Source organism: Molothrus ater, chromosome 26 (assembly GCF_012460135.2).
Source record: "Molothrus ater isolate BHLD 08-10-18 breed brown headed cowbird chromosome 26, BPBGC_Mater_1.1, whole genome shotgun sequence".
Taxonomy (NCBI): Eukaryota; Metazoa; Chordata; class Aves; order Passeriformes; family Icteridae; genus Molothrus; species Molothrus ater.
In genome coordinates this window covers 5168379-5188547 of record NC_050503.2, presented here as the reverse complement: position 1 = coordinate 5188547, position 20169 = coordinate 5168379, and the positions used below count along the sequence as shown (strand labels likewise).

Genomic DNA, 20169 nt, shown 5'->3' with positions numbered 1-20169 from the left:
GGTGGCAGGGGACGGCCCCGGCACCGGTGGGTCCGGGCCGCCCCGCCCCGGTCCCGCAGGGTGCCCGCAGTGCGCATGCTCCGGGCGGGCCGGTGCTGCAGCGCCCCCTGCGGGCGGGGAGGAGCGCGGGGGCAGCACCGGCCGGAGCCCCCGCCGGGCCCGGGACTGGCACTGAGCTCAGGGCTCGGGCTCCAACCTGTCCCTGTGCCGCCCTAGAGCTGGCAGGAATCATGGAGTGAATGGTTTGGGTCAGAAGGGACACGGAGGAACATCCAGTGCCATGGCAGGGACACCTTCCACTGCCCCAGGGGGCTGCAGCCTGGCCTTGGGCACTGACAGGGATCCAGGGGCAGCCACAGCTGCTCTGAGAATCCCATCCCACCCGCCCAGGCAGGAATTCCTGCCCAATATCCCATCCAGCCCTGCCCTCTGGCAGTGGAAGCCATTCCCTGTGTCCTGTCCCTCTGTCCCTTGTCCAAAGTCTCTGTTTTTTGTTGGGTCGCTTCAGGTCCTGGAGGCCACAATGAGCTCACCCCAAAGCTGCTCCTCTCCAGGCTGGGCAGTCCCAATTCTGTCTCTGGCAGCTCCCAAATTCCCCACACAGCCCCGGCTGCCCATGTGAGGCAGGGACAGGCAGGATGGCCATGGAGGGACACCCAGGAGGGCTTTGGGCCCGGCTCTGCCACCGTGACAGGATGAATTATCAGCCTTTGGGGTTTCCATAGCAATCTGATGGGTTTTTAGCACCGACCCCGGCTTTTGCCAGCCTAGAAGGGAAAGCTGGGAAACCTGATTAACATCCTGCTCTTCCTGAGAAACTGTTAATTGCTTTTTTCTTTAATTAGTATGTGGGGTCGATGGCAAGGAGAGTGCTGAAAAACCTCACCCAGTGCAGCAATTCACCCCAAACACTGGAGTTACCCTGAAATCATCCAGTCCAACTTCTGACCCTGCACAGACACCCCCAACAACCCCACCCTGTCCCAGAGTGTTGCCTAAAGGCTCCTGGAGCTCTGGCAGGGTGGGAATGTGCCCATTCCTGGGGAGTCTGGGCAATGCCCACCACCCTCAGAGGCAGAAGCTTTCCCTGAGCCCCATCCTAAACCCCTGGCACAGCTCCAGCCGTTCCTGGGCTCCTATTCCTGCTCCCAGAGCAGAGATCGGAGCTGCCTATCTGGAGAAAGATGCAAACTACAATACAGTATTACTATTATTATTACTATTATTATTACTATTATTATTATTATTATTATTACAGTTATTACTATTATTATATGGAAGGTGTTGTTAATTAGCGATGTGTTAAGTTGCAGAAAGGGGCACAAACACTGACTGGAGAAGGGAGGCTCGGGAGTCTCTGGGACGTCGCTGCCATGGAGCAAATTTTGGCCAGGAGATCCCCTTGCCCTGCCTTCCCTTCCCCGGGAACCGGGGCACCAGGACCTTTCCCCATCCCCTCCTCACCGGGACGGCGGCGGAGCCTCGGGCCGTGCCCACCGGGCCCTGCCCTGCCCCGGGGGCAACCACCTGCCGCCATCTTGGGGGCAGCCCCCACCGCCTGCCCACGCCCACTCCCTCTCCCTCCCGCAGTGCCCGCGGGGCCGCCTCCATCCCTGCCCCCACCGCTCCCGCCGCCGTTACCCCGGTTTAGCGGAGTGCGGCCCCTTTAAGACTCCCGGGGAGGCGTGGCCTGGCGGGGCGTGGCCCGGAGGGCGTGGCCGTAGAGCGAGGAGCGCGCGCGCCGATTGGGCGGCGCTGGCGGCGCGGCCCCGCCCTCCCCCCGGCGCGAGGGCGTCACGTGACCCGGCGGCGGCGGCGGCCGGCGCGGTGGACGCTGGAGGCCCAAGATGGCGGCGGAGCTGGTGGAGGCGAAGGTGAGGGAAGCGGCGCCGCCGCCCCGCCCGCGGGGCCCGGCCGGCACCGGGCGGCTCCCGGCGCGGAGGGAAGGCGGGGGGCGGCGCTGCGGACCGCGGGGGCGGCGCTCCGGGGCCTCCCCCTCGCCTTTTTACCTTAGAGACTGCCCCGCCCCGGCCTCCGGGCCGCAGCCCCCGCCGGACCTCCCGGGGCCGAACCGGGCCGGGCCGGGCCGCGGTGCTGCCCGCCCTCCTCGGGGTGTCCCCGCGGCGGGCCTGCCCCGCTAACTGCCGGGATTAAGGAGGGCTGGTCCTGCCCCCGCGCCCCCCGGGCCGGTCCCGCTGCCCGCCCCGGGGCTGAGCGCTTGGTGCGGGGCTGTCCGGGGGTCGGGGAACCGCTGGGACCGGCACTGCCGGGGGCGGGGGCGGCCCCAGGGCCCCGCTGGGATGGGGTGAGGAGAATCCACGCTCGGAGTTGTGTTTCCAAGGCGGTTTGTGTCTCGGGAAGCAGCGGGAGCGTTCCCGGTCCCTTCGGGATCCCGGTTCTGTGGGAGCCGGGGGCAGCCGGTGCTGAGGGCGGTTAAGGAGCAACGGCAGCGGCCGGGGAGCGCTCCCTGGAAGTGTTCCCTGAGGTGTTCCCTGGAAGCGTTCCCCGGGCAGCGCTTCCCGCCCGCAGGAGCAGCCCCTCGGCAGCCATCCCGGCCGGGGAGGGTTTTTGGGGGGCTCTGCCCTCCCCCTGCGGTCCCGGAGCGCTCCCCAGGCACCGCGGTGGCCGCAGGGGCTTTGGTGGGGTCAGAGCCGTCCCACACGAGCGTTCTGAGAGGAGGAAGAGGCAGGAGCGTCGGGAATCTCGGCGCTCCATGTGCTCTCCCTGCTCGCACGGGGAACCTCGAGCCCTCGGGTTGCTTTGTCTGGGGTTTGTTGTTGAGTTGCTGCTCAAACCTCATCGTCCTTAATTCCTTCAAAATTCCTTCCAAATGGAAACTCTGGGCTCCAGCTCCGCTTTCCAGGCCAAGAGTCCTGGGTGAGGGGCTCCAGGAGCAATTCCCACAGGAGGAGTTCCTGTCTCCCGAGCTCCTGGGATGCCCTGGTGCCTCCTGCTGCTGTGTCTTGATGAATTTATCTTTCCAAATGCACCTTTTTTCCTCAAATCCCTCGGGGACGACAAGGTTCTCTCAATTTCCTAGCACGCTTTAATGATCCTGGTGGGATTTCATCAGACTTGATGATCTTGGAGGTCTTTTCCAACCTTAACGATCCTGATTCTATTTTTGAGTTGAACAAAACTGAGGCACAAAGTAGATTCCTCCAGGATTTCACAGGTGGTGTGTGCTGGAGCAGCACCATGAATGCAGGGCTCTGAAATTCTGACTTTCTGGCAATTAAACATCTTTTCTCTCCTCTTTAGTCATCAGTCTTTTTTTCCCTCATCAGGGATATTTTGGGACTCATCACGACTCCCAGAAGTTCTAACTACAGACAGTGACATAACAGCTTTTTGGGGTTTCAGATTAAATGACATATGTAAGGGAAAAGGAGAAAACCAAGTGGCATTTTCTCTCTCATCTAATTCCCACATAGCCAAAAGTGGCTGTGAAATGTTTCTGGAAACAGTTGTAGATTTCTTAATTAAAAAAATTTAAAAAAAAAAATCTGTAGCTGGTTTATTTCAGGAAATGATAAAGATTGTTAGATTATCTTTTATGCTTTCTTTTTAATTATTAATTCAAGAGTGAGGTAGAGGTTGGGGAAGATCTGCTGGGTTTTTTTTGTGGGGTTTCTTCTTGAATTTCCCCACAAACCAGGAAGGATGTGGAGTGAATACGTGTGGATATCTACCAAGTTTAATTCCAGGGCAACTTGAATTTTCCAGCCTGTGTACTCTATTAGCTGCTTCTTTGCAGTTTTAAGGCTGTTTGGGGGTCTGAAACGCCAGCCTGGAGCTGTGGATTCGCCAGGAAGAATTCCTGATGGGAGCTTCCCTTGTGGCCTTTGACTCTGCCGACACTTGCAGGCCTGGGCTGCCACAGAGAGGGAATTTTGGGAGCCCTGAGCTGGGTTTTGCTGCTTATCAGACACTGAAATTGAGAATTGCAAGGCAGCTCCTGGCTGGGATCACAGGGAAGCGCTTGGCATTGTTCTGCTGGGAGCACACTGCTCTCCTCAACAATCTCAGCATCCTTCCGCGCTCTACAATGTGTGGGGTTTTTAAAGATCCTGTGGATGTAGGGAGGATTCTGGAGGGGCTTTCCCCATCTGGAAGTCCAGGATTGGTGGCCCCAGTTCACCTCAGCCTCACCTAACTCATGTTGATTTTCTCCCTGTGCCTTGCACTGGCACCATTTGGGATGAAGTTTTCCGTGTTTCTCTGGGAGTTCGGGATCCTCAGGCTGCTGAAGGAGTTCATGAGCTCTTCCACAAGTGAGGCCTCTTGGTTTAGACCTTTGAGGCCGCTCCTACTTCCAGCTGAGCTCTCTTGAGGATGCTTAGCATCTGTCCAAGTGATTTTGGAGTCGTTTGATGCCTGTGCTGGTGGGTTTGTCCTTCAGTGGGTGATCTCTGTGTTTGTGTTGCTCAAACAATAAATGGGAACCAAAATCAGATGGCAGCAGCGGGTTTGGACAGGTTTGGGGGTCTTTCTTTGAGGGGAAAATTTTAAATATCTTGCCTTGTAGTTATAAAGTGACAACTAAACCTTTGCCTTTTATAACTATGAGAACATCTTTTAATTTTTTATCCCCCAGAACATGGTGATGAGTTTCCGAGTCTCAGATCTTCAGATGTTGCTGGGTTTTGTTGGCAGGAGTAAAAGCGGACTAAAACACGAACTAGTGACCCGAGCTTTGCAGCTGGTCCAGTTTGACTGCAGCCCCGAGGTGTTCAAGAAGATCAAGGAGCTCTACGAGACTCGCTACAACAAGAAGGGCTCGGAGGTGGCGCCGCCGCCGCCGCCCCGCGCCGAGGCGCTGGCCCTGCACTCCTCGTACGACCGCGGCAGCGCCGTGCCCCGGACCCTGCCCGCCGCCAGCATCGACTACCCTGCCCTCTACGGCAAATACCTGAACGGACTGGGCAGGTTGCCCCCCAAAGTGGCCAAGCCCGAGGTTCGCTTGGTCAAGTTGCCCTTTTACACCACGCTGGACGAGCTGTTGAAGCCCACAGAGTTAGGTGAGTTTGGGGAGACGGGGCCTTGATAAATAAGGTAGAAGTTGAAGAAAGTTGATAAATAAGGGGGGGGGTTGATAAATAAGGTATAAGTTGAAGAAAGTTGATAAATAACTTATACCTTATTGATAAATAAGGTAGAAGTTGAATAAAGTTGATAAATAAGGGGGGGTGTTGATAAATAAGGTAGAAGTTGAAGAAAGTTGATAAATAACTTATACCTTATTGATAAATAAGGTAGAAGTTGAAGAAAGTTGATAAATAAGGGGGGGGGTGTTGATAAATAAGGTAGAAGTTGAAGAAAGTTGCTAAATAACTTATACCTTATTGATAAATAAGGTAGAAGTTGAATAAAGTTGATAAACGTGAGTTGGTATATAAGGTGTGTTTTTAAGGAGTTTCTAAAGTTGTGTGGCAGGAGAGGCTGATGGATGGGGTGGTGAGACCCCTCTCTTTTCCCCCTCTTTCTGTCTCTCTTTCCCCCCTCTTTTTCTCTCTCTCTTTTCCCCCCTCTTTCTCTCTCTCTTTTCCCCCTCTTTCTCTCTCTCTTTTCCCCCTCTTTCTGTCTCTCTTTCCCCCCTCTTTTTCTCTCTCTCTTTTCCCCCTCTTTCTCTCTCTCTTTTCCCCCTCTTTCTCTCTCTCTTTTCCCCCTCTTTCTCTCTCTCTTTTCCCCCTCTTTCTCTCTCTCTTTTCCCCCTCTTTCTCTCTCTCTTTTCCCCCTCTTTCTCTCTCTCTTTTCCCCCTCTTTTTCTCTCTCTTTTCCCCCTCTTTTTCTCTCTCTTTTCCCCCTCTTTTTCTCTCTCTTTTCCCCCTCTTTTTCTCTCTCTCTCTTTCCCCTCTTTCTCTCTCTCTTTCCCCTCCTTTCTCTCTCTTTCCCCCCCTTCTCTCCCTCTCTTCCTCCCTCCTCTCTTCCCCCCCACTTTCCCCCCTTCTCTCTTTTTCCTTCCTTTCTCTTTCTTTTTCCCCTCTTTCCCCCTCTCTCTCCCCCCATGCTCAAAATTTACACAGGAATATTTATCTCTGGGCTTGCCAGTGCCTAAAGGTGGCTGACAAAAGAGGGAGAGCAGCTTTTTACAGAGAGAGACGGTGCTGGCAAAGGGGGAACGGTTTCAAACTAAAAGAGGAGGGATTTAGATGGGATATTGGGGAGCAATTCCTCCCTGGGAGGGTGGGGAGGCCCTGGCACAGGGCAGGAGAGGCTGTGGCTGCCCTGGCAGTGTGCAAGGCCTGGCTGGAGCACCCTGGGACAGTGGAAGGTGTCCCTGACTGTGGGATGGGATTGGATGATCCTCCAGGTCCTTCCCAATCCAAACCCTGTGCTCCTGGGATTTTCCTCAGGCCTGGAATGTGCTCACTTTGGAATCCCACCTTGTTTGGTTCCTGTGGATTGTGGAGCCATGTTCCACACTAATGCTGGTTTTCAGCACTAAAAATCCCTGACCTGAAGCATCCCGTGGATAAAAGAGAGTGGCAACACCTCAAACTGTGTTTTTGACCTGTTATTTGTGTGTGGTTCTGTGTGTTTTGAGGGGTAACCAGTAAAACTGGAAGGAGAGCTTTTTCCCTGGGGTGTGGGGACCGATTTTTCATTATTTAATTTGGAGAAACAAAGGATGTTGTTAACTGATGTTAAACAGAACGTTCTGGTAGCAAATTCAGCGTGTCCAGAGAAGTTGAGTTCTGCTGAGTGTCTCCTAAATCCATGTGGTGACGTAGAATCAATTGGTAGAGAATTCTGACAACTTGGGCTGGTCTGGCTTTGCTGAAAATACATTTGTTGTGGTTTGGGGGGAAAAAAAATAGATAAAGATTTCATTGTGCAGAAACAAAAAGACAAAGGTCTAATTAGTCAGATTTTATGTAATTTCTTCTTCGCTTGAAGGCGTTAATGCTGTGACAAAACAGCTGAGTGGTGGCAGAGCCAAGCTCAAACACGATAACGGTGTGGGGAACGGTTTGTGCAGCGTTAAATGCGCGTTAGTCAGCAATTCCAATATGGGATTCTGAAGGAAAACGAATTTCCAAGAGGTGGAGGCATCCGGAGGCAGAGGGGGCTGGGTGCGCTCGTGGGATTGCCAGGGCGTGTCCCAAGGTGCCATCGGGCGTGTCCCAAGGTGCCATCGGGCGTGTCCCAAGGTGCCATCGGGTGTGTCCCAAGGTGCCATCGGGCGTGTCCCAAGGTGCCATCGCTGTCCCCTGCCCCAGGGCTCATTAAAGGCAGCCCTGGTAGGTGACACCAGCCCTGGGCCCTGCAGGGCTCTCCTGACTCCCCTGCTGCCGCCTCCTGAGGCTCCTGCGGAGCCAGCAGAGCTTCAGGTCCTGCCCAGGCTGCACCTCCCAGGTTCTGGGTTTCTATTCCAGCAGCAGTTTAGGTTTTGGATAAAGAGCCAGCTGAGAAAAATGCAAAATAAACTGTGGGCAGCCCCTCGATTTTCCTAATCAGGTTTGCTTTGTCTTTGTGTGGCTGAACAATCAGCAGGACTCAGTTTATTGGCAGTTTCTTAATCAGAAACATTAAAATTACTTTTTGGTATTGTCCTTGTCAATCATCACCTGCTAAAAATACCTCGTGAAATGTTTTATTTTCTGCTGGTTGTTTTTTGTCAGAAGATATTTGGGCAGAAACTGGAATTAAACAAAAAGTTCCACAAAGATATCTTCATTCTTACTTCTGAAATGTATTTTTGCAAGTTCCATTTGCATTTTTAAAGCAGAAAAGGGACCAGAGGGGAAGCACCTGGAGTGACTCAAGTTGTCCCCAGGTCTTCCAAGAGCTGCTGAGGTTTTATCCTTCCTCCATCTCCTCTTTTTCACATGAAAGTGCATTTTCCTCCTTCTGAACTCCTGGTGGCTTTGAATAACCCTGCAATGGAAGTGAGACAAAGCAAAACACCCAATTCTTGCTAAATGATTTTTAAAAAGCTGTTTTAGCACTTCCTCTTTGTGTTCCTCCTGTGACTTTCAGCAGCTCAGGGTCTGAACTTTGCTTAGAGACACAAAACTGAAAATAAAACGTGTTTGGATTGAAGCACAGGTTGCGACAAAAGTTTCCCACGTCTCAAGCTTCATCTTCCCCACATTAAATGCACTTGATCTTAAAATTATCAGCATGCAAAAGGCCCCAGTTAATGCTGGGCTCTCTGCAGCCTCTCTGAGGGTGAGCTGCTGTCCCACCCTCAAGGCCAGGGGGTTTGAAGCCGTGTTTTGTCTCTTCCAGCTGCTTTTTGTGCTGTTTTTTTGTTATCTGAGCTAATCTCTCTTGTTGCTGGGGTTGTTTTCTCTCTTGTCCAGAACCCGCCTGCTCTGTCTGGTTGGTTTTGGGCTTTTGTGTCAGGCTCAGGTCTCCTCTTGGGCTTCTCGAGGATGTGGTCACACTGTGACACCGCTGACGTGGTGAGCTGATGGCTCTTGGATTGTTTGAGGGGAGGAAAAATCATTTAAAAAGAGAAAAATCAGATCCAAAGCCTGTGCTGGTCACACCGAACAGTGAGCAATAAATGAGCAAAGCTTTAATCAAAGCAGAATTACCAAAACAGGTGAAAACTGCAATTCTGGGGCGTGGGAGAAAACAAGACTTGGAGATAACCAGAGCATGGCAATCACCTCGTGCTCAGAGCTGCTGCTCTCAGTTTGATGGACACTCTTCTCTTCCTCCTCAGTTCCACAGAATAATGAGAAGCTTCAGGAAAGTCCGTGCATTTTTGCATTAACACCAAGACAAGTGGAGCTGATCAGAAATTCCAGGTACTCCTCACTGGGTATTAACAGTTCCAGAAAATGCAGCTGCATAATTCCAGCATTGCTCAGTGTTCCCTGCCTGTGGAAGCTTTTGTTCTCTGCAAGGGAACAGGATTTGTGTGAGGACACCAGGCTGCTCCTCATGTACAGCAAAGGGCTTTGGGAGGAGTGGGAGCTGCAAATTCCCCCATCCAGGTCCTTAAGTTTCACTTGTGCTGCTCTAATCCCCCTCTGGAATGGTGCATTTGGGCAGGAAAGTGGGGATGAAACCATCGATGACCTAAATTCTCTGCTGGGCTGGTGCTGTGAGCGGCTGCAGCCTCTCCTCTGGGCCAGGTTCAAAAGGCAGAGTGTGGAGCTCTTTGCATGTGAAAGGACCTTCCTTGGTGGGGAGGAAACATCTGGGATTAGGATTTACCCTGACCTCTGTCAGATGCAACTTTTGAGTCAAACAAAGGCTGCCCTCAGAGGTGGCAGTGCAGGCAGGGAGGTTTCCTCTCGCCTGACCTGCTCCCTTCACGCAGAATTCCTCCAAAAATTTAACATAAAACCTTTCAATATTTCTCCTTGTCATAAATTAAAGAGCCGGAGAAAGAATATCTTGGTTATTTTGCCTCCTGGTAAAACATCCTTGTTGTGTCTTTCATTTCTTTCCTGATTGAAGTTAAAATCCTGTCAGGAATAGCCCTGATGGAGGTTGCAATATTCACAGTGGGGCCTTAATATTCAGTCCCTTGGTTTGCATGAGCAGCTTCAGCTGAATAATTAAACACAGAGAGTCTTGAACACTGTCAGGTAAACCTGACCTTAAAACCCAGTTTTTATAAATTCTCACAAATCACCAGAAGGCACCTGAACAGTTTTAAAAAACCCAGAGAAAAGCTGTAGGTTGGTGCATCAGGAAAAAAAAAATAATAATTACAGGATCACTGATATTTGCAGGGGGAATTGTACAATTTAAATAAAGTTCTGGGAGGTAATTTTTTGAAGTTCTATTTTAAAAAATTAGGAACAAGTGAAGTTCTTGAGTCTGGCAGCTGGTTTGGGTGATTCTTTTGGGGGTAGGGATTTTTTTTACATAATTAATTAGAAGTTTTCTGTTCTTTCATTTATCAGGGAGTTGCAACCCGGTGTGAAATCGGTTCAGGTGGTGCTCAGGTAGGTCTGGGCTGGGCTCATTGAACATCAGGGGCAGAGCAGGGGAGGAGGGAAGGTTCCAGCAAGTTCCAATGTGGATTTCATGGCTCCAGAGAGAATTTCCTGTGGACTTTTTTGTTCTTGGGCCTCTTAAACTCCACTTTTGAACCTCGAGCAGAAGCAGCAGCGTCCCACCCGGATGGGCTCTGCTGAGGGAGCATGGATTGGGATGGGATTGGGATGGGGGCTGTGGGAGCTGGGGATGTGCAGAGCGTTGGGATATTATGGGATGTGTTGTTTGTGCCCAGAATCTGCTACACAGACACCAGTTCCCCCCAGGAGGATCAGTACCCTCCCAACATCGCCGTCAAGGTGAACCACAGCTACTGCTCCGTGCCGGTGAGGACTGGGGCTGGGGAGGAAAATCTGGGGGGAAGTTTGGGGAGTGTGCAAGGAAATGTGATGGATGCCACACTATAGAAGTGCTCTACTTAGTTTAAAGGTAATTTTTTTTATGGATTAGCCATGCTGTTAATGAGCTGTTCTGTATAAAGGCTCGGTCCTGTTTAATTGTGCTCCAGCTGTGCTCAGCTCCTTCCCCCCCATCCCTGAGATCTGGGGCTGAGTGTAATTTAATGGAGCTGATCAACAGATGTACCTTGAGTAAAAAACATAAATAATCTGTATTTAATCTTCCTGCCCTAGGGCTACTACCCCTCAAACAAACCCGGGGTGGAACCCAAGAGGCCCTGCAGGCCCATCAACCTCACCCACCTCATGTACCTGTCAGCGGCCACCAACCGCATCACGGTCACCTGGGGCAACTACGGCAAGGTGAGAGCCCAGGGAGCCCCCAGAGCTGCCCAGGCAGCCCTGCAGAGCAGCCTCCTCACCCTCTCCTTCCTCTCTCCGCAGAGCTACTCGGTGGGGCTGTACCTGGTGCGGCAGATGACCTCAGCAGAGCTGCTGCAGAGGTTGAAAACCATCGGCATCAAGCACCCGGAGCTCTGCAAAGCACTGGGTGAGTGGCTCAGGAAGGGCCTGGCTGCAGCCTGCTGGGGAATAACCACCACCTTTCACACCTCTGCTCCCCTCCAGCTGTGTAAACCCCACTTTTTATCTGAACAGACTTGCTGAGAGCTGTGTGGGAGCCGTGGGAGGTCACCCCAAAGCCGTGGTTCTGGTGGCTCTCCCTGTAGGTGGATGTAGGATTTGTGCCGCTGTCGTTGGGACTGGAAGGGCTTCATGCCTTCAGCTGAGTCAGTACGAGCAGCACTGACCTCGGGATTCCCAAAGGACTTTTCTGGAGCGAGGGATCCTGGTGACAATGTCCTGCTGCCCCAGTCCCTGGCACTCCTTGGGGTGGCACTGGGATGTCACCAGCAGCACTTTGATATGCCTTGAGAGCTTCAGAGAAGAGATGGTCCCCAGAGATGCTTATCCCAAACCACTCAGGTAAATCCTCCCGGTGTGAGGCTCATGTAAAACATTGCTGGAAATGAGGGGAAGTTACTTTTCCAAGGTGGAATCTGACTTGGAGCTCATGAGTGTGGAAGATTCCCAATTTCTCATGTTGCTGGACAAAACCTTCTCAGTGTTTCATTCTGCGTGGGAGAACTGACCCCATGATCCTGATGGTCTTTAAAACTGCCCAGATCCTGGAAAACTCCTCCCAAGGATAAGAAACTGTCAGGGGATCCCAGCATGGTTCGGGTTGGAAGGACCTTAAAGCTCATCCAGTGCCACCCCTGCCATGGCAGGGACACTTCCACTGTCCCAGGCTGCTCCAGCCTGGCCTTGGGCACTGCCAGGGCTCCGGGGGCAGCCCCAGCTGCTCTGGGCGCCCTGTGCCAGGGCCTGCCCACAGGGAGGAATTTCTCCTGCACATCTTAACCCAAATTTGCCCTCTTCAAACCATTCCCCCTTGTCCTGTCACCACAGCTCCTAATGAAGAGCCCCTTTCCAGCATCCCTGGAGCCCCTTCAGGGACTGGAATGTTCTGGGAGGTCTCCACTCAACCTTCTCTTCTCCACGCTGAGCTTCCTCAGCCTGCCAGTCTTGGAGGTGGATGGTAGTTCCCAGGGAAAGGTGATGGCTCCAGGTGTATCCAGCCTGCAGACACCTGGATTTTGGGCAGGAATCAGTTCTATTTGGTGAATTTAAATAAAACCAAATGAGAGCAATGTCTTACTTCAGCTCCTTCGTGTTTTCGTGCTTGGAAGTTGTTTGGATATCCAGAACTGGCCAACCTGAGGAGATCCTAAACTTTGCTTTTCTAGCTCTGGTCTGCTCTGCAAATACTTCCCTGTCACTGAAGCTGCCCTTTGGCTTCAGTCACATCTCACTGCTGACTCATCTTGCTTTGCATAAAATTCTGTAGAACTTCATACAGGAACATTGTCTGAGAACAGATTTATGGCTTTGGATCCAAAATCCTGATCTGGAGATCCTAGAAAATTCTCCTTCCCAGGTCTCCCAGTAATTGATGCACAGAGAAGGCTCTTACAAAGAACTTCATAAAAAATTAAGCTTGGATGAAAAGGCTCCTAATGTGAGGAAAACAAGCCCAAATCTTGTAATCTCCTGGGAATTTCACATCTGAGAAGTCACTCTCTAATTAAAGCTGGGTGTTGCAGAGCTGCATGTAGCCTCATTGTCTGGAGACATCTTGTTATGATCTGAAAAGGTCAAAAGAAATGGTTGACTTGCTCCAAAGAAAAACAGTGATGGAAGTGTCAGAGGCAGTTGCAGACAGCAGTGGGAGCAGCAGCTCCTCCTCAGGACTTTGGGAGCAGTTCAAAGCTCGTTTTGTTGATTTTTGCACCTTGGTGTGGGACCTGCACACGTGGGACCTGCCCATCTGCTGCTTTCTTTGATTTCCCTGCTTCTCCTCTGGTTTTTCCTTTCAGGCTGCAGCAGCAGGGGCAGGATTCCTCCTTTCCTGACATCTGATTCTTCCCAGATCTGTGCTGGATGGCTGCTGTGCCCGGCCTTGCATGGCTGCCTTGCTCTGAGCTCTCTGCCTGGCTGCCTCTGGGCCTGTTTGTGGCTCCTGTGGAACGTTCTGGGATAAAGCAGGTGGCCAGTGGAGAGGCCAAGGAGTGGCAGCCCAGCAGTGCTGAAGGAGGCTTGATAACCTGATGGCAAAAGGATGGGATGGGGACTTGCTCTGAGCTGGAAGTGCCAGGGGGAGACATTTCCCCAACTCCTGCTGCCTTTGAGCTCGGGAGGGAATTAACGCCAGGTCCATGTGTTCATTCCCTCCCTGACAGGGAAAGTGATCCACACACGCCCCAGGGCTGGGGCGAGCTGCTCCCCCTGTGCTGCACAGCCCTGCCAAGGCTGAGTTTTGTTAAATGCTGTGTCCTCTGCTCTCCCTGCAGTGAAAGAGAAGCTACGCCTGGACCCCGACAGTGAAATCGCCACCACCGGGGTCCGAGTGTCCCTCATCTGTCCGGTGAGACCCTGCAGGCTCCTCATGGACTTGGAGTTTGGGTTGGAAAGGAGCTTAAAACCCTGCAGTGACACCCCCTGCCACAGGGTGACACCTTCCCTGACACACCTGACACCTGCCACTGTCCCAGGCTGCTCCAGCCTGGCCTTGGGCACTGCCAGGGCTCCAGGGGCAGCCCCAGCTCCTCTGGGCACCCTGTGCCAGGGCCTCAGCACCCTCACAGGGAAGAATTTTCCCCCAATATTCCCTCTGGGTGTGAGAAGCCACTCGCTGTGTGCTGTCCCTCCATCCCTTGTCCCCAGTCCCTCTCCAGCTCTCCTGGAGCCCTTCAGTCACTGGCACCCCCAGCTCTCCCAGTTTAATCCCGAACCAAGGAGCTCCAGCTCTGTTTTAGCCTGGTTTTGTCAAGAACCCAAACCATACTCCCAGAGCAGCTTTGCCAACTGGCAGATGTTTTTCTTTCTGAGGGGGTCTGGGGGTTCCTTGCCAGGTGTCCAGGCTGATGCTCTGCTCTCTGCTCCACAGCTGGTGAAGATGCGCCTGTCGGTGCCGTGCCGGGCCGAGACCTGTGCACACCTGCAGTGCTTTGATGCCGTCTTCTACCTACAGATGAATGAGAAAAAGCCCACATGGATGTGCCCTGTGTGTGACAAACCTGCCCCCTACGACCAGCTCATCATTGATGGGTGAGGTTTGCACCTCTCTGCCCTTTCCCCTTCCCTGCTGGGTGCAGCATCCAGCTCTTGGTTGAAGTTCACTTTGAAACTGTTGAAAGTTTATTCTGCTGGTGCATCATATTCTGGTTTCAGTGTTTTGGTGTGTTAGAGCAAGTGGGAATGTGCTGGGAGGGAACAGGCTTGTGGTACAGCATTTTTGGGGTGAGTTTGGGAGCAGCTTTGTGCCCACAAACGCTGGGAGCCTTCTGTAGACTGGGACCACTGGCCAAGGACTGGTGGAGCAGCACACGTGGTTCCTGCCTGCTGGGAAATGATCTCCACCCTCGTGGCTGTGTGATTGGCCTCCACTGCAGGTGCTCTCAAGAGCAGGGAGAGTTTGCAGCGATGTTTGGGGTGGCTCAGCTCCCCTGGCACAGGGAAGTGAGCAGACCAGTCTGGCCCAGCCTCACCGAGCGCTCCTGCAGCGTCGCTGCCCTTGTGGGCCTCGGCAGATGCAGGAGCTGTGGCTTTCCAGGCAGCCTGGAGCAGCCTCAGCACAGATAACCTGTTTGCTTTGTGCCCTGGCCAACCCTGACAGGAAAATCCAGTTCCTTGGAGATCTCTGGCAGGGGGAGGTGGAGGGGAAGCTGCGAGGGGTGGGATTGTGGAACCCACACGGGTCAGCCATGCCCGTGTCCTGCATGAGGAGCAGCAGGATGTCCCTGGGCAAGGCTCAGCAGACTTTAGCTCCTGCTCAGGGCTGGGTTTGATGCCAGTTCTGTTGGGTGAAATCCTTCCCAGATTCCCTGGAAGTGAGGGAAGGGAGCTGGCACTCAGCTGGGTGCTGGGAGTCAGGAAAGAGCCCGAGGCTCCTGAGCAGGGTGGGAGGTGGTTGGTCAGGTCTGGGATCCTCAGGGCCTTGTCAGCTTTTTGGGAGCTGCAGCTTGGTGGTTGCTGTGCTGGTGATGGGATTGGCTGTGGGAGCAATTCCTGCAGGAGCTGGGGAAAGCTGGAACTCTCCCACTGGGGTGCCACAAAGTTTTCCTGACCTTGGAACTCTCTCCACTAAGAGTTCTCCTTCCTCCTGAAGGAAAGTGCTCAAGTCCAGGAGGGAGTGAGGCCTGGCAGAGCAGCATTTCCAACTAAACATCCCAAGCAAGCGCTGGGACACAGGGAATGAAGCAAGTCCCCAGTTTCTCTGGAATCAGGGCCTCATTCCAGGAGTATTTTCATGGATTCGTGGTGTTCCTGATGCAGGAATGTTCTGGTGGCTGTTGTGGAGATTTGGGAAATAAAGCTTGGAAGGAAGGGAAGTGCTGCTGGTTGGATTGCTGAGTTCCTGATGCCAGAGGATCTCTCACCTCTTGCTAAAGCCTTGCTGGGAACGTCCCATGGGATGGGGCAGCAGGGGCCTGCCTGGAAGCAGTGCCTGGGAAACTGGGTGAAGAGGAAAAACTGTCCTTAATTGCAGCTAATTAAGCTGGTAGTTGATGATTCGGGTGCATGGACGGGAAGGGCTGGGGTGGATTTGCACAGTCAGAACCTGCACTGGTTTTATGGGGAACAAAGTCCGTGACTCCAAGGGCTCTCAGCTCAGGAGCCAGCAGCAGGTTCCTTTGGCTCCAGGGCCACTGCACACACCCTGCTGAGTGCCAGGGCTGTGACAGCTCCTCCTGTCCCCTCTGCAGGCTCCTGTCCAAGATCCTGACAGAATGTGAAGATGCAGATGAGATCGAGTACCTGGTGGATGGCTCCTGGTGCCCCATCCGAGCCGAGAAGGAGCGGAGCTGCAGCCCTCAGTGTCCCATCCTGGTTCTAGGTGAGAAAGGCTGGAAACCCTGGGGGAAATCACACAATTCCAGCATGGCTTGGGTTGGAAGGGACCTGCAGGATCATCCAGTCCCACCCCCTGCCATGGCAGGGATGCCTTCCACTATCCCAGGCTGCTTCAAGCCCTTTCCAGCCTGGCCTTGGACACTTCCAGGGATCCAGGGGCAGCCACAGCTGCTCTGGGCACCTGTGCCAGGGCCTCACAAGGAAGAATTTCTCCCCAATATTCCCTCTGGGTGTGAGAAGCCACTCCCTGTGTCCTGTCCCTCCATCCCCTGTCCCCAGTCCCTCTCCAGCTCTCCTGGAGCCCCTTTAGGCTCTCCCTGGAGCCTTCCCTTGTCCAGGCTGACCAGCCAGGAGCGTTGGATCCTTGCCTGAGCTGGGCAGGGGTGGTTTCAGCTCCTCCTCCCCGTGCCAGGTTCCTCGGAGGTGAACGGGCTCCTGGCCGCCCCCAACGGCACCGGCGAGAACGGCAAAGCTCCGGCGGATGTTGTGGATTTAACACTGGACAGCTCATCCTCGGAGGAGGACGAGGAGGAGGACGAGGAGGAGGATGATGATGATGAGGGACCCCAGCCCAAACGACGCTGCTCCTACGAGAAAGGTTTAGTCTCTGCCTGCTGACTGCAGCCACGGCTCGGAATTCCCAACGGACAGACTTGAATACTCTGGTGCTTATTAAACTGGAGGAGGGGGAGAATGTCCTCTCCCACCTCATCTCCATCCCTCCTTCATCTCCTGTGACTTTCCTATTCCAAATTACTCATTAAAACGAGAGAAAAAAGAAAAAAAAAAAAAAACAAAAAAAAAAAAAACGACACAAACAAAACAAAAAACAAAAACCATTGAGCTGCTTCTTGGTTGGAAAACGACCCCACTCAGAGCCTGACCCTGAACTGGAGCCTGAAGTAAAGAAAGTGTCTTAAGCCAGGCAGGATCCTCCCTCACCTGGATCCCGGGATCGGGGGAGCTCCCCTGCACACCTCCAGGACACCCACCCCTGCATCTCCAAAGCCGTGTGCAGTTTGATCCTCTTGTTAATTAACCATTCCTTAATTAATCTAAAGGTTTTGCTGGACGTGTGAGTCCGGGGCGGGGCGGGAGGGGGGAGCGGGGAGGGCTCTGGGGGGGCTTGGATAACCCAGAGAGGATAGAGGGGGGTTTGTAGGGGTGGGACTGGGGGCATGGGGTGCCAGGGGTGAGATGTTGGCTTGGAAGTGGCACTGTTCTAGCTCAGAGCTCCAGCAGCTCTGCACCTCATGTAAAGAGACACGTTTGGAATTTTACCCTAATCCCAAGGGAAGTGTAGAGATTTGTGCAGTAGTGACTCGTTTTAGTTGAGCAGAAGCCATGGGGGGGGCGGGGGGGTGGGAGGGGGGGGCTCGAACCACAGATCTGTTGTATTTTTGAAGTGCAATAACTTTGGTGTTTTTGAAGACTGACAAGGGCTGCGCATTCCCTTTTCGTTGAGGTTGGTTCTGGAGGCGGCGGCCGTGACCTGCAGGGACACCCCCAGGCCTGGGGATGGGGACGGTGACCTGCAGGCCACCCCCACACCTGGGCACACCTGGCACCAGGAGCAGGAGCAGGGCAGGGGGGTCCTTCCAGAAAATGCCGGGTGGGGGAATCTCAGTTTTTAGCCAACTACCTCGGTAACTCCAATTCAGGTTTCTTTGAGTCCCGAGCCCGTCGCGGGCGGGTGCGAGGGTGGGGCCCGGGCGCTGCCGCCGCTCCGGCCCCTCCACTTCTCTGTCCCAGCCTTTGGCCCCAGAGCCAAAGCTCCTCCTGTGCTCTTTGGTGGCAAAACGTTGTTGCTTTTGAGTTTGCGAAGCGTCACCTTTTTGACTTTGTCTTGGAGAGTTTCTGTCCCGGCCTCTGCTGTTCCCACGGGCTCCTCCCGGCTCTGGTTTGCTCTGGACCTCGCTGGCTTTTCCCCCTGAGCCCGCAGGGAGCTGGCCCTGGGTGAGGAGCAGGGGCCGTGTCCCTGTGCCCACTGCTGGCCTGAGACCCCCGAGGGGCTTGGTGTAGCTGGGCACTGCCAGACCCCAAACCCTCCATCCTCCCTTTATCGTCCCCTCAGGTACCCCAAACCCTCCATCCTCCCTTTATCCTCCCCTCAGGTACCCCAAACCCTCCATCCTCCCTTTATCGTCCCCTCAGGTACCCCAAACCCTCCATCCTCCCTTTATCCTCCCCTCAGGTACCCCAAACCCTTTATCTTTCCTTTATCCTCCCCTCAGGTACCCCAAACCCTCCATCCTCCCTTTATCCTCCCCTCAGGTACCCCAAACCCTCCATCCTCCCTTTATCCTCCCCTCAGGTACCCCAAACCCTTTATCTTTCCTTTATCCTCCCCTCAGAGTACCCCAAACCCTCCATCCTCCCTTTATCCTCCCCTCAGGGTACCCCAAATCCTTTATCTTTCCTTTATCCTCCCCTCAGGTACCCCAAACCCTTTATCTTTCCTTCATTCTCCCCTCAGGGTACCCCAAATCCTTTATCTTTCCTTTATCCTCCCCTCAGGTACCCCAAACCCTCCATCCTCCCTTTATCGTCCCCTCAGGTACCCCAAACCCTCCATCCTCCCTTTATCGTCCCCTCAGGGTACCCCAAACCCTCCATCCTCCCTTTATCCTCCCCTCAGGTACCCCAAACCCTCCATCCTCCCCTCAGGTACCCCAAACCCTCCATCCTCCCTTTATCCTCCCCTCAGGTACCCCAAACCCTTTATCTTTCCTTTATCCTCCCCTCAGGTACCCCAAACCCTCCATCCTTCCTTCCCCTGCTCTGGGCACCCCAAAGCCTCCATCCCTCACCCCAGCAGCCAGGGGGGCACAGAGAGGAGGGGGGGTCTTGGTGCCTTTCCCAGCACTTCCCCCTCACTCCAGAGAATTCCACACGTGGCCAATCCCACCTGGAGGGAAAAGCCCCCGAGGTCCAGCCAGAGCCGCCCTAAATCCTCGTTGGCCACTTGCCCAAAAGCAAAGACCCCTCTCCACAGTGAGGAGGGGGCTCCTCTCCCAAACCCCCATCTGCCCATGGCGTGGGGGTCCCTGAGCCCCTGTGGGAGGGGGATTCTCCCCTCCTGCCTGGCTGGGTTCTGGCTGCAGGCCGGGATTGGGAAGGGCTGGGGATCAGAGCCCCCTTTGCTCCCGCTCCCACAGGGACACTGCACCCCTTGGCCCCAGGCTTTGCTTTTCCTTCTCTTTCCTGGCTGTAAGCAATATGTTTTCAGGTTGAAACGGGGGTGGGGGTGGGAAAAGGGGGATGAAAACAACTGACAAAAACCCGGGTAGAGCTCCCAGATTAATTTTACTGTACAAAGTTCTGTGCTCGCGGCCCCGGCTGCACAGTAGCTTTAGAGTCCAGTTGTTTTCCTAATATTTTTTATTCTAATTTAATTGCTTTTAAATTTTCCAGGCCAAGCAACTGTTTGGAAACACCATGCTTGTTTTAGTGCTTTCTGTTGGAGTTGGCCAGCTCTTCCTGTACATATGTTGGTTTTATTTTTTTTTTTCTTATATCCTGTTTTTTTTTCTTCTTTGTTTTGTAAAGAGAAGAGAAAAAAGAAAAAAACAAAACAAAAAAAAAGAAAATTATTTTTCTTTCCCTCAGTACACATTCTTCAAATTATAGTGTTTGTTAAATAAAATGAAAGATTTACATTTAATTCTGTGTCGGCTTGTTGGGATTTCTCACCCCAGGGTCTCCAGGATCTCCCTGGGCTTTTCAGGATTCCCCAGGATCTTCTCCCAGGGGGTCCCGAGGATCTCACCCAACATCCCCAGGATCTTTCTGGGGAAAATCTTCCCACAGGGCCTCCCCAACCTTCCTGGGGTCACCAGGATCTCCCCCAGGATCTCCCCAGGCTCCTGAGCTCTCCAGAGGGTCCCCAGCATCACTCCCAGCTCACCCCAAAATGAGACCTGGGGGTTTTCATGCACGGCAGGAGGCTCCTGGGGCAATCCCAGGATCTCCCAGCGTGTCCAGGGTCGCCCCAAACGGAGCCTGGAGGGCTCTGGTTCAACCCCCACCCCCTCCAGGTTCTTCCCCGGGTTTTGGGGGGCAGCTGCACCCCCGGGCACCCCCCGGCCCCGTCCCCACGGGCACCTCCTCGGTGCCACTTTGAATTCCTCCACCTCCAGCGGATTAATCATTTTATTTATGAGGCTTAAGGGCCCAAATCCCGTTAAAGCCGGGGCTTTGCCAGATAAACAGCCCGCTTTGGGGGCAGCGCGTTTGTGAAAACACAATTAGCAAACCCTGTAATCTGCACTAATTACCGGGCCATGAGCGCCGGCACTCGCCGGCAGCACCTGCACCATGGGGGACACGG

At 53.7% G+C, this 20169-nt stretch overlaps 1 protein-coding gene and 1 long non-coding RNA gene across 2 annotated transcripts; both read left to right on the top strand.

Annotated features, from left to right (window-relative positions):
• The first annotated feature begins 1803 nt into the window (after window positions 1-1803).
• Window positions 1804-16925, top strand: PIAS4 (protein inhibitor of activated STAT 4). The gene is made up of 11 exons (XM_036399442.1): window positions 1804-1874; window positions 4598-5021; window positions 8678-8762; window positions 9873-9914; window positions 10202-10292; window positions 10599-10727; window positions 10809-10914; window positions 13277-13350; window positions 13873-14033; window positions 15692-15822; window positions 16252-16925. The coding sequence occupies exons 1-11, from the start codon at window positions 1848-1850 to the stop codon at window positions 16455-16457; spliced, it is 1476 nt and encodes a 491-aa protein (XP_036255335.1). The 5' UTR covers window positions 1804-1847; the 3' UTR covers window positions 16458-16925.
• A 1317-nt stretch (window positions 16926-18242) lies between these two features.
• On the top strand, window positions 18243-19503 carry LOC118696845 (uncharacterized). The gene is made up of 2 exons (XR_008508848.1): window positions 18243-18437; window positions 18587-19503. It is a non-coding gene; the product is annotated as an uncharacterized LOC118696845 (long non-coding RNA).
• The last annotated feature ends 666 nt before the right edge of the window (window positions 19504-20169 follow it).